General features: G+C 38.4%; 1 protein-coding gene across 1 annotated transcript in view; it reads right to left on the reverse strand.

Moving 5' to 3' along the window:
* The window catches only part of LOC116700072 (sodium/potassium/calcium exchanger 3), a 24,015-nt gene extending 11,947 nt beyond the window's left edge, over nt 1-12,068 (reverse strand). Inside the window, exons 1-2 of the mRNA XM_032532916.1 lie at nt 11,645-12,068; nt 5,740-5,850 (exon numbers count right to left, since the gene is read on the reverse strand). Of these exons, the coding sequence (XP_032388807.1) occupies nt 5,740-5,850; nt 11,645-11,747 (214 nt within the window). The 5' untranslated portion in view covers nt 11,748-12,068. The remainder of the gene's footprint in view (nt 1-5,739; nt 5,851-11,644) is intronic.
* Nucleotides 12,069-12,089: the final 21 nt, after the last annotated feature.

The raw sequence follows: 12,089 nt of genomic DNA on the forward strand, positions 1-12,089 counted from the left end.
TTTTTTTTTTTTTTGATGGGTGGCAGTAGAAAGCCAAAGGCAAGGCAATTGCCTGAACAGTGAGAAAGGGGGAGGTGAATATGTGTTTCCCATGGTTAGGGTTTATGAAAAATGAAAAAAAGAGAAGTGACAGCGGCTTTGGACCGTAATGTCTAAAAATATTTATTTTCCCTTACAAACCCTCAGGAGAGGTCTGAGAGCAAGGGGGGAGAACGGCATGGAGATACACAGCGTATTTCAGCATACTAGTTAAATGAAGGCTACTGGACAGGAATATGCTTTGCTGGGATTCTTTATGTTGTGATTTCACAACACAACACCACAAACTAAAGCATATAGGTTCAAGATGATCGCCGTCTGTAACCTCCCAAATCAGGGATTTAAGCCAGATGTGCCTTCATCTTGATAAAATCAGTCGCTTTGTAATGAGAGGTTGAGCTGCAATGTTGATGTGCTGTTACTCTGACAGTCCAAAGTGCATCTGTACTCAGACCTCTAACATCACTTCTCTCTGTGCGGTGTCTTTTTAATGACAGACTCATGAAATGCTCCCATACCCTAACTATTTCACCTCTGATCCAGTTGTGTCACAGTCTTCCCAGCAGCTCTTTGTTTCATTCCAACACAAGCTGAAGGGCTATTAAAAAAAAAGATCCATGAGTGTAAATAGCTCCATACCTTTCCTGAACCTCCTCAAATTTAATGCACATAAACCAATGTTATAAAACATGAAGGACATAAATGTGTGTGGCAAATGTGAAGCTTTAATGAACTGGTGAAAACACTGATCTATGTCATCAATTACAAATACAATTAATGCCACAATCAAAAACGTATTTAAAAGATGTGAAGAATGCTGGATCACTCATCTACTAAATACGAAGATCTGAATTTATCATTTGGAAAAATGCTAGGAAGCATTTTGGGTCCATTTGCAATAAACTGTTTTAATTCAAAGTATAAAAAATACTTTTCTTTACCCCCGCAAACATGAATAAAATAAAATGCCTTTCCTCTAAGAAGTGCATGAAATGCAATACTTGAAAAGGCACATTGATGCATACAGAGTGCTGTAGGAGTGTAGTGGCATCAGAACGTTCTGGGGAGAGTCCTTTCTGAGAATTACAGAAAATTTGAAGAAGTGTTTCCTTTTGTCTGGAATTTTGTATATTAGGTGTGACCCCCATCTATCTATTCTATCCCTGTTAACAAAATAAAGTGAGATTAGAATATCTTGAAAACCATTTTAAGAATTAAACTTGAACTTGCACATAGTATTAATGGTGCGTTAGATGTGTTTAACAGAAAGTGGATTACAGTTGAACGTAATTTACTTGAAATGCTGCCCATAAGTTTACCAAACCAACCAAGACATTGCTAGATGTTTGGCAAAGACAACTTTACTTTATTCTTGTTATTCTTAGTCTGGAAGAACAATGAATGTATTATAATTAACAGTCTGGGTCTAGGGTAGGGCTGGGTAAGGAATTGTTATTTGTTTTTTCACTCTGTTTCTCTTGTGGGTCGTTATTCATTTACTGATAATTTTGTTGTGATCTCCAAGACATCATGCTGGCTTAACTTAATGTTTACCTGCTAATTAGCAGATACCATAGATTATGCTGTAAAGCAATGAAAAGACAATGATACATTATAACAGAAAATAACATTGAACACCAATCATGTATAATAACTGCCCATCATTATAAACTCCAAGAGGCACATGGTAAAATAAAGTTTTCAACAATAATAAAACACTGTTTTAAACTGCAGCAAAGTATGTAGAGCTAGGTTGAAATAATCAATCTTTGATTGAATGATCTGATATTGATGAATAAAATCATGAAATCAATCCTTTTTCATCGTTTACCATGGTGTAGTTGTTTTAAAAGAATATTCTTCTACATAGTCACTCTACTCATAGGCTGGAGTCTAGAGTCGCACTATATTTTGTTGAAGACTGCTGTAATTTGTTAATGAAAGAACTCTAAACAAACTTTTTTGGGGGTAATTTCTTAAGGCCAACATTAAACTGATGCATTATAAAAAAAAAACATTTGAGGCTTTCTTCTTGCTTGTACAATTTACAGCATAAGTGCTGTGAGAATATTTTTTATACCCAAGCAAAATTGCTATTGTAACTGATTTTCCCTAACTTAATTGTTATTGAATCTAAAATGTAATCAACACTGGATTCGGGAAATCATTGGCGATACCCAGACGTAAAAGCAGTGCTGATGTGAGGAGATGAGCTCTCTCTGAGTCACCACGCTGCAGGGGGCTTCAGGGTAGCTGAATGAAGGGGCAGTGGGTGGTGCAGAGAAATGTTATCGATCTGAGAGTCTGCAGGGCGTTCTGGAGTGAAGCTAAGGTATCGACGTAACATGGATCAGCCAAACTGGCATTGGAGTATTGAGTATGCGCACGAGCGCGCACACACGCGCACACACACATGCGCACACAACTCTGCAACAAGCCTGCATTTCTAATGAGGAATAAAACAAAATGCATCCAGGTCTTTAATGTAAATTCTATTATGAATTTGTTCTTTGATTTGCTTTCCTTTGAGGCAGTTTAAATAGGACGCTGATGAAACAACAGAAGGGTTTCAAGCCGCACCTCCCGCATCGCATATCAATAAAAACACTAAACATCATCTGTGACAAAAGTGCTCATAAAACACCATCCATTATCATCTCTATCAGCCTTGTGGATGACAAAGTGAAATGTAAAGTCAAAGGAAATGGCAAAATCTCTTCTCTTTAATGACAATCAAGACTTATGGTCAGCCTTAACCTCTACCCTTAGTTTGTTCCTTAAACATTGAGTCATTTTAAAGTAAAAAAGAATTTACAAAATGCAACAGAATTAGGCTTCAAAATTTCCAAAACTTCACTTGGCAACAAACAATGGTCACATTAACTGCTGTTTGCTTTGTGTGGCATCCATAATCTGACTGCCCTGAAAAAAGTCCAAGACCATTTCAAGACTATTTCTGTTCGTTTATCTGCCAGCTTCTCTTTCTCAACTCTTTCCTAAAAAAACCTCACATATGGCTGTGGAAAAATACTATTCTCGGCCGAATAGCAACATACCAAGTTTGCCAAAATAAACAACATAACAAGCCTCAACGACACACACAGTATGAGCCATTTACATCATTTAGATTCACCACCACCCCTTCTCCTCGTGGTCTATTTTTAGTTCTTTAGGACTTCCAATGTTTGAAAGACAGAATTGTCCGGGTTTCAAAATGTAGCATTCTGTTGCCTGGCAATAACGGTCTCAGAGGCTTGTCAGCTGTAGGCAGTTCACACCGTCTCCATCTTGTTAAGCAGCGAAGGGATGAAAAGAGAGAAAGAGTCTAGAGCTGGACGTTACTGTGCAATCCCCAAGATAATATCCCCCGAGGTCCAGGGCAGGCTTTTTAATCGCACTACAGATTATGCAATCACTGTCAGACGGCTCAGGATGAGGGCGGCAACCTGAACTTTGAGTTGTCCTCCTTGGTGTGTCTTATACTACTTGTCCAGATCTTTGTTTGCCTGCTCGTCTCCAGCTTATTACCACAGGGAAGTATCTGCCCACAGTACGTTTGTGTCTTTGTAAGAGATAATGAGGGAGATCTGTTTGCAGCCAGGAACTCAATAAAAGGTTAAGTGTGTTATCGGGTAGCAAAACACAAATTGCTGAATAGAGCAAATGGAGCACTGGTACAGAGAGACAGTGAGTCTCATTTTCTCTTTCAAGAGTGAATAAAAAACACCTCTAAAGTAATTACAGAAGAAGACATGCAGGGACAGTGAGGTGCTATTACTGAGTGAATTTACTTACAAGTGCCAGATCAATTGAGCTTTGATGAGTCAGTGTTCTGCTCAGGAGCTAAAACCACCTATTTAGGATTAAAAATTGCTTAGAGGTTTGGTGATAAAATGTTGCTAGAATTCAAGGTTACACCTTTAAAATAAATGCACTATTTAGTCAAATCATTTTTAAAGGTGCTATTGGTAGGATTGGAACAATCCAGGATTTAACCAAAGAATTTGAACATCGACAACTTCTCAGTCCCTCCCTCCCTCTTTTTCCGTAGTATTACTCAAAGTTAATCTTACCTACTGCATCTTTAAGTCAAACCTTTCATACAGAAAAATAGCCAGTGTCAGATGCACATACATTATTTTGCAAATAATTTAGGATGCCCTGACATGATAATTGTTCCCAACTGCTGTGACAAGCAAAATATATTTGAAAAGTTCAGGGAAGTCTCTAAGACACATCCTTGCACGCAGAAGATGTCATGAATAAGTGTTTCACTCAAATCTATTTTTAAAAAGGTTAAAATTATTCATTGTGTGCAGGTTTATTTTTAGGTTGTACACGCTCAGTAGAAGGAGTACATTTAAGGTGGTATTTTGAAGTGTGGTCTGAAAATGCCATTTGCATGTTATATTATTAGCATAAATTTGCATACATTTCTGTGAGATTACAATAATCACAATGCAGTTTACACGCAATACATATTTTGTGACTACCAGCCTATTATTAGCACCACCAGAGAGTAAATGCAAATGATGTGAAGATACAGAATTGTATTCTTTCAGTAAGGTAAAAGATTTTTCATTGTGCAGCAGTGTTATTTTATCTACTCTGTACTATTCGCAAAACGATTTCCTCTTTGATCTGAATTTTTAATCATAAAACTGTCAGCTGTAATGAATGCAGCTCATGTCAGCCAGCCAGCCATCTAATCTGCCTGGGAACCAGAGGGTGGGCTAGAAAAGTGTAATTATTGCTGTCGATTGGCTGCAGTGATAATAAGGAGCAGTTTGAATCTGTCTATACAATTTAGGGTGCAGCCAAACTCAGAAAGCAATGGAAGGTAACTTGGTGCCTGCTAAAGACAGAATAGCAGCTTCCTATTGTGTGCTCCATCTGTCTCCTTGAGTCCGTCGGTGCTTCGACACTGATTACACACTCCTGACAACTGACACAGTGCCGAATGACCTTTCAGTTCACCTGGGATAGGCAGAAATCTCTGGTACACGCTGCCTTTACCTGCATACACCACACACACAGACACACACGCACGCACGCACGCATCAGCATCACTAAACCACTTTGAACTCCCCACATTTTCAAAAACACAAAGCCCATCTTCAACAATGTTTTCTCAGTCTTAATAATTCAAACAATAAATCAAAAGTGTTTTCTTCAAAGCTGTAGATAACATAGTCCTAAATTAGGTGATGTCAGAACTTGGGAACATTAGAACTTTCACAGATTTTCCTTTTATTCTTTTAATGGGTTTCCTTAAAAGCTACCAAGCCCATCGGTCTAGGTGGTATAATGCACCTTAACACTGGTTTCCAACCACCATAAGCATGGCAAGATAGGGATAAAAATAGGTCGGAAACTGACGGGTTAAAAAAAACAAATGCCAATTGCTTTGATATTCTGCTCAAACAATGTTTTGCTTTTTCAAAATGATACTATAACTTTAAACTAAGTTTGCAGCAGGTTGCCCCTAATCTTTGGTAGCTAGTAACCCTGAAACCACAGAGCCCCACACATTGCAAATCTCAATTGAACCCCTGTATACATACACTGTGATAGTTATACATATCACCCACCCCTACACTGAATAATAAGAAAGTGTTGCAGACAGTCAGACAGGAAGAGTTTGCTGGTCTGACCTAGAGGAACAGACAACATCCATCCAGGTAAAGACGATTGACTCACCTGCTCGGGGCTGATCTATGCTCTGATTGTCTGAATTCTCCTGCATCAGCCGACGAGTCCATCGCAGCTCCCCACTGTTCACACCTGGCCGAAACCCAGAAGACTCGGTCTCTGTTACAAAACAACACCAGAGTCATTTTATACACTTGAAATACCTCACACACTCCAAGAACTAAACCTATGTGCTGTGATTTAGGGATGGACTAGCTATGGTTTTCATTACTGGCGAATATGTGGATAATTCTTCAGTTTGATGGTTTAGTCAATGAAATGTAGAGCTGAAACAATCAGTCGATATAAGAGAAAATACTACTAGAAAACTATTTTGATAATTGCATAATGGTTTTATTCAAGAAAAGATGGAAGGATTAGCTACTTTTCCTTGACTATATGAAAGTAAATCTACAGGCATTGGACTGTTTTTCTAACAAGACTAAGCATTTAGACGTCAGATTGGGCTTTAGTAAACTGTGATCGTTTCACTTATTTTCAAATGATTAATCAACTATTTAAGAAAATAGGTTGCAGTCCTTATAAAAAATGAAAAAGTCTATCACAGTTTCCAAGAGCGCATGGATGTCTTAGAGCGTTTTTTTTCCAACCAACTGTGTAAAACCCTAAAAGCAGAAAGTTTTCAAATGTGAGAAAATGGAACCCGTGATTGCCTTTTTGTTTAATAAATTTATTGCAGCCAGGAGCTGCTTGACATAACAAAACAAAGAACCTCCAACTTAACTATAACAACCAAATCATTCTTTTTCTTGTTTCGATTTAATAAAAAAAATGTTGACTTGTCTAAAGTATTGATACTGCCGCTTTCTTTGTCCATAGTAATTGTCTCCAGTTATTCTTCTATTACGTGACAACTCAACAGACTGTAGTTTCATGTTTCTGGCTCTGGGAGAAAGCAGCAGGTTCAGTAATTCCGTGATGCTGCCGTCAGCTGTCCTGAGCTACCAGCTCTGTATTTTTTATCCTGTGTATTACAGCTCTCTATTTCATTCCTCAATAGCTAATCTCTGTGTGGCTTTGAGTTTTTATGACTTTACTACAGCTACAGGTGAAGAATTCCCCACAGATACATCTGCCTCATCATCTCTCCTATGGGGGGAAGAAATACAGACTTGCCCTACCACCGACCCACAGAGATTTTTCCACTTTTGCAGAGAAGATAGCGAGGCTGTTATCATTATGCTTTGTACTACATTGTCCTTTCATTTACGAGGCAGCTTGTTGTCTGTCTGATGCAGTTGGTGATTGCCAGGCGCTGTAGTGTCTCTTTGTACCTTACAGCTCAATGAGCCCATTTCACGAGTCGTGGCTGAGAGGAGACGTGAAGGCTTTCATGTCGAGGCATCAAGAGGAGCTTGACTCGTATGAAATTCAAATGGATTTCTACCCCAGATGGCTCTGCACCATTTCGTCACTTATAACTTGGAGAAGTCTCTAACAACTAAACACCTTCTTGTCTCATTCAAAAAAGGAGAGAAATAAATGGGATGGCAATTATATCTCTTTTACAGATTCAGATTTTATTAACTCAACAATCGTAGCACATATAAACAACATATGAATTACAACACTGATTTGTGCTTAAATGGTCAGTTGATTAACTGATTAGGCAATTAACAGAAAATGAATCCAAAAATGACAAAAGTTCTCCTGTTCCAAGTTCTCATTAGTATTTTTGGATTGTTTGTGGACAAAACAAGCAAATTGAAGACATCACTTTGGGCCCTGGGAACTTGTGACTGACTTTCATATATTAATCTAAGATTAATTTTATGCAATCCTAATTGTGGAAAAGCATTGGTTGTCAGCAGGAATAAAGTGGAACATACATAAGGACTTACACAAAAGGTAAAACATTCTTCAAGACACTTAACTGACATCTAAATTACTTTATCTAAAAATACTGTTTTCAATACTTGCTTTCAATACTTTCAAATCCTTATACTTTATTCTTGCGTTTGGAAATTAAATCTGCACAAGATAGTTGTCTCCCAGACAGTTTTCATTATAAAAGTTAGACTCAGATTCCTTTCCAAGCCCTTACATCTTCCAGTAAGTTTGAGGCTTCTGGTGATACTAACGCTACACAGCATTTCCCTCAGGAAATTGTTTAGCTGAGGTGGTAAACCACCCAGATCTTGGCGCCTCTTGTCTTGTGATCAACAATGTTTGATGACAGCCACCCTGAACAAAAGCCACACTAATGAAATTTGACATTTGCTGTATCAAATATCCAGTTTGCCCTTTTTCCTTAGGATTGATGTTCATAAAAGTGCATTAAGGTGGCCCACCTCTGTTGTAAAAATAAAATAAGAAAATAAACCTGTTAACAGTTACAAAAATGTGTTTAAATTGGACATAAAGATCTGTACCTCACACACTTTCTTCACTCTGACCCTGAGCTTTGTACTGCAGTTGCTTATAAGTAGGTGATCCATGGTGTTTAAACTTTACGGTTACAGTGATTGTTCCTCTAGATAAGACTGTCTACTAAAGACCTAAAATATAAATATAAAAGGAAAGAGGTTACAGAAGGATCAGTGATGAAAGCTGAAGGAACAGAACATGTGTTTGTATGGAAATATCCTAATCCTGCTCTCCCATGCATAATAAACATGATGGTTGAGTGCAAAACGTTGAATGTAAATACCATAATTCATAATTCCTCTCTTTACACATCAGTATAATAGTGCAGACTGTGTGGAACCTCCAGGCCAAATGCTTGTGTCATTTATTCATGTTTTTATATTGTCTTAAGGCAGTAAAGAAGTTAAAATCACATGAATTAAATCTTGTTGCAACACATGCTGACCACTGCTGCAAATCTTTAAACAGCACCTATTTGCCATACACTACTTTCTGTTCCCTTCAGGAAAGACCAACCAATAGTGCCTCCTTCTTTAGGAGAAACAAGACATCTGATCCCGTCAATCATACATCAACCGGAAAGACCGGCTTCCTCAGGTCTTACCCCAAACAGGTTCACTGCCTCCACAGAAAATGTCTTTGACTGTAAAATCCTCAACAGTAGCAATGTGCTAAGTATGGCTGCCATTGAAGCCTAAATCTTTGGATATTACTTTACAAAAAAAATCAATATTCACATTTCAGTCCAACCTACTGAGCTCCATTTCCACGTAGATAACAGCGCAGTTGTCCGTATCTCCACTGCCATTCAGACTGAACATTGAAGAAGGGTCATGATGCAGAGCTGATGAACTTTTGGTTGATCTTAAATAGGAGCTAAACCACAGTTACAGAAATGCCTGAGCACAGACAAGTTCAAAAACCCCAGTGTGTCCCATTAAGGATGCAAAACTCGTGGAACCGTTGCTATCGACTGCCGTTTGATTGCAATAACCCTATGTACAGTTCTGATGCTTTGAGTGATCAAAAGTGGATACATAAAATTGGTCAAATTGGTCAGTGGCTTCTTTCTTTGGACAGCTCTTAATTTAATTGTAACAATTTCTATTTTGGGGAATAGCTACTACGGCTTAATTCAAGTTTTCCATTACCAATACTGATACCACAACATTGTTTTAATAGGAGACAATACAAACATGTGACCAATTTTCCAATAATTCTGATGACATTAGAAATATGTGTGCAGAAAATTGAGTCAAATTGATGCAATGTATCATGTATGCAACGTGGACGTAAAAAGATTGCAGACCCCTTATCTAGTCTTTCAGTTTAGTCTCGCCAATCTTATCCACCGGGTTTCCTGTCGTAACAGGCAGCAGCTACAGCTGATAAACTGGCACGGGCAGACACGTTAGTGACTAGCTGGTAAACAAAGTTAAGCATTTAGCAGCTAAACAGCCAGCTATTTTCTCTCAGGATTTGGTAGAGACCAAAACAGGAGCACAAGAACACAACTCCAAGGTCTGCAAACATGGAAATGCTTGGTCATTGTCAGCATAGAAATGTGTTTAATTTATTAATTGCTTCTAGCTTGTTGCTTCTGCAATATTTTCTAACAATGTTGCCTTTCCCACTCCAGCAAAATAAATATTTTTTCATCAAGCTGATGAAGTTATTGTAATATATTTTTCCGATATCCAATCTAATAGTTTTTGCCAGAATCAGACCGATGTTGATAGTATAGATCAGCATATCCATAAATGGTTCTACAAGCAGTGGTATTCAGCATGCTACAGTATGTGTAATATTTTCCAAGCATTGTGAGAGTAACCTGCCTGTCGCCATTACAAACAGCCGAACACATGCCTATCCCCGTGCTTTTATATGGTTCGAGTTGAGCGGCCTTGATGTTGATTACAAAAAAAACTCTTCTGGTTAATAGCACACTCATAATTTAAAGGTGAAGTATCAATATTAATGACACAGTTCATTCAATGGGACACTCTTCCACGCAGGATAAGAGGGTGAAACCTAAATGTAAATCAAACAAACAGAACAAAAGGTCACACCACCACAACACATTCATATCATTATAATGCACACAGGACTACAGAGAACGATGCGGTCTGTGCTGAAGCCGCTGATGAGGGTGTGTGACAGTGTGCGACAACATAAGCAAAGGTGATGGGAAGATAATGAGCTAGGTGGAGATGTGTTAAGGTGCACTGATGCAAATGAGATATAACATCTGATGCATTAAAAAGAACCTCATTCTAACCATCACTGGATTACTGATGCGACTGAAACAGTGCATAATATTATAAAGGTAGATGCTTTTAAGAAAAGGAAGTGTAGTGAAAGAGTTGGGTGTCAATCAGATGTTTTGTTTCATTATGGTATGAATAGAATAAATGGCAGTTACTGTAAACAATTCAAGACAAATAAAATGTATCCATTATTTATCTACATTAAACAACAATCTATTTAGGCAATTCTTTTCCCCAATGATACCATGGAGAAAAGCAGAAATTGAAAAAAATGAAACCTGAACATGCCCAGGCATGCAGAGTATTTCTTCTGAGAAGATTCATGGTCAATCTGCGGTAAACTGGACTTATCCCCAATGATTGGATTTATACATGCCAGGATTTCTGTCTGCTTTATGTAATCAACACACTGTCACCTTTCTGCAGTGAGAGTGGGGTACTTCAGGGCCAGAGGGTCAGAAGCTGGGAGACTGTTGGCAGTCATGTTAGAAACTACTGAAATAAGATTTAAATATTCAAAACAGTGATTCAGCTGTCTCACATGTGTTATTGTCTGTTAGTATGAAGACAATATGTTGCCCTTAAAAAAAAATAGCACAACGCTGGACAGCAATTAGAATTGTACTGTGAACTATTGTACCAGCATTCTTTCTTATTTAGACAATTAAATGTTATGTCTATTTTAACTCTGCTTGAAATACATTTGGATAAAGAATGCAGCACGTCTACAGTCACACTTATACGCCAGAGACTCCATATAGATACATATCTTCATATTTTTGTTCATATCAAAAGGAGCCTTTTAGGAAGGCTTAGAGGAAGGGGAACTATATTTATCTTTGCTTATAATGATGACAAAGCACTACATGTTGAGCTCAAAGTACATGAACAGTATGTTCTACTTGTTTAACGAATGTAGCCCTTTTTTGATAAAAAAAAGAATGTTTTATAATATTTAAAATCTATTTTACAATTTCCTTTCCTTTTGATTGGATCCTTTGTTTTTATTCTACTACATAAAACTGATCTAAAAAAATAGGCTACTGATGGCTGTATTATCTCTCTTCAGGGCAGATGAATCAAATTCAAATAAGATTTAACAGTGATTAATAATGACTCTGTGTTTACTCATCAAGTAGTGCAGCATATTTTAGACTGGGTTGCATAAATTGATGCAATATTAATTTCCACTGTGTATCTAAAATAATGTCCATAGGATTATAATCCCTGTGCACGCACGCGCAGCCTGTGTGTCTCACCTGGTGCCTGGATGACCTGTGCGAGCCAAATGACTGCGACCAGCCCGACTCCACAGCAGCATAACCGCTGGAAGGGCCGCCGGTGCCTCGCTGCTGCTCTCATTCCTCAGTCGGCCGCATATCCACCAAAAACATCTGTTGCTTTCTTTCTTACACTTGTTTCACACTTTCCCCGCAAACGACTTCGTAGCCAACTTGTGTCAAAAATAATCCCAGCAACGACAAGCGTGGTTTCCCCCTCTAGACACAGAGCAGACGCTTTGCTGGCTCACTCCGCCAAACCCCCGGGTCGCACATATCGAGTAAAAGCGTAAAAAAAGCTTTCTGCGTTCATGTGTAGCCTACAGTCGGAAAGGTCGACGGCAGATCCCACAGTGAGGCGCCGCAGCAACAGGAGTCTGTCTATCTCTCTCTCTCTCTCTCTCTCTCTCTCTCTCTCTCTCTC

The sequence above is a fragment of the Etheostoma spectabile genome, chromosome 13 (assembly GCF_008692095.1).
Source record: "Etheostoma spectabile isolate EspeVRDwgs_2016 chromosome 13, UIUC_Espe_1.0, whole genome shotgun sequence".
NCBI lineage: Eukaryota > Metazoa > Chordata > Actinopteri > Perciformes > Percidae > Etheostoma > Etheostoma spectabile.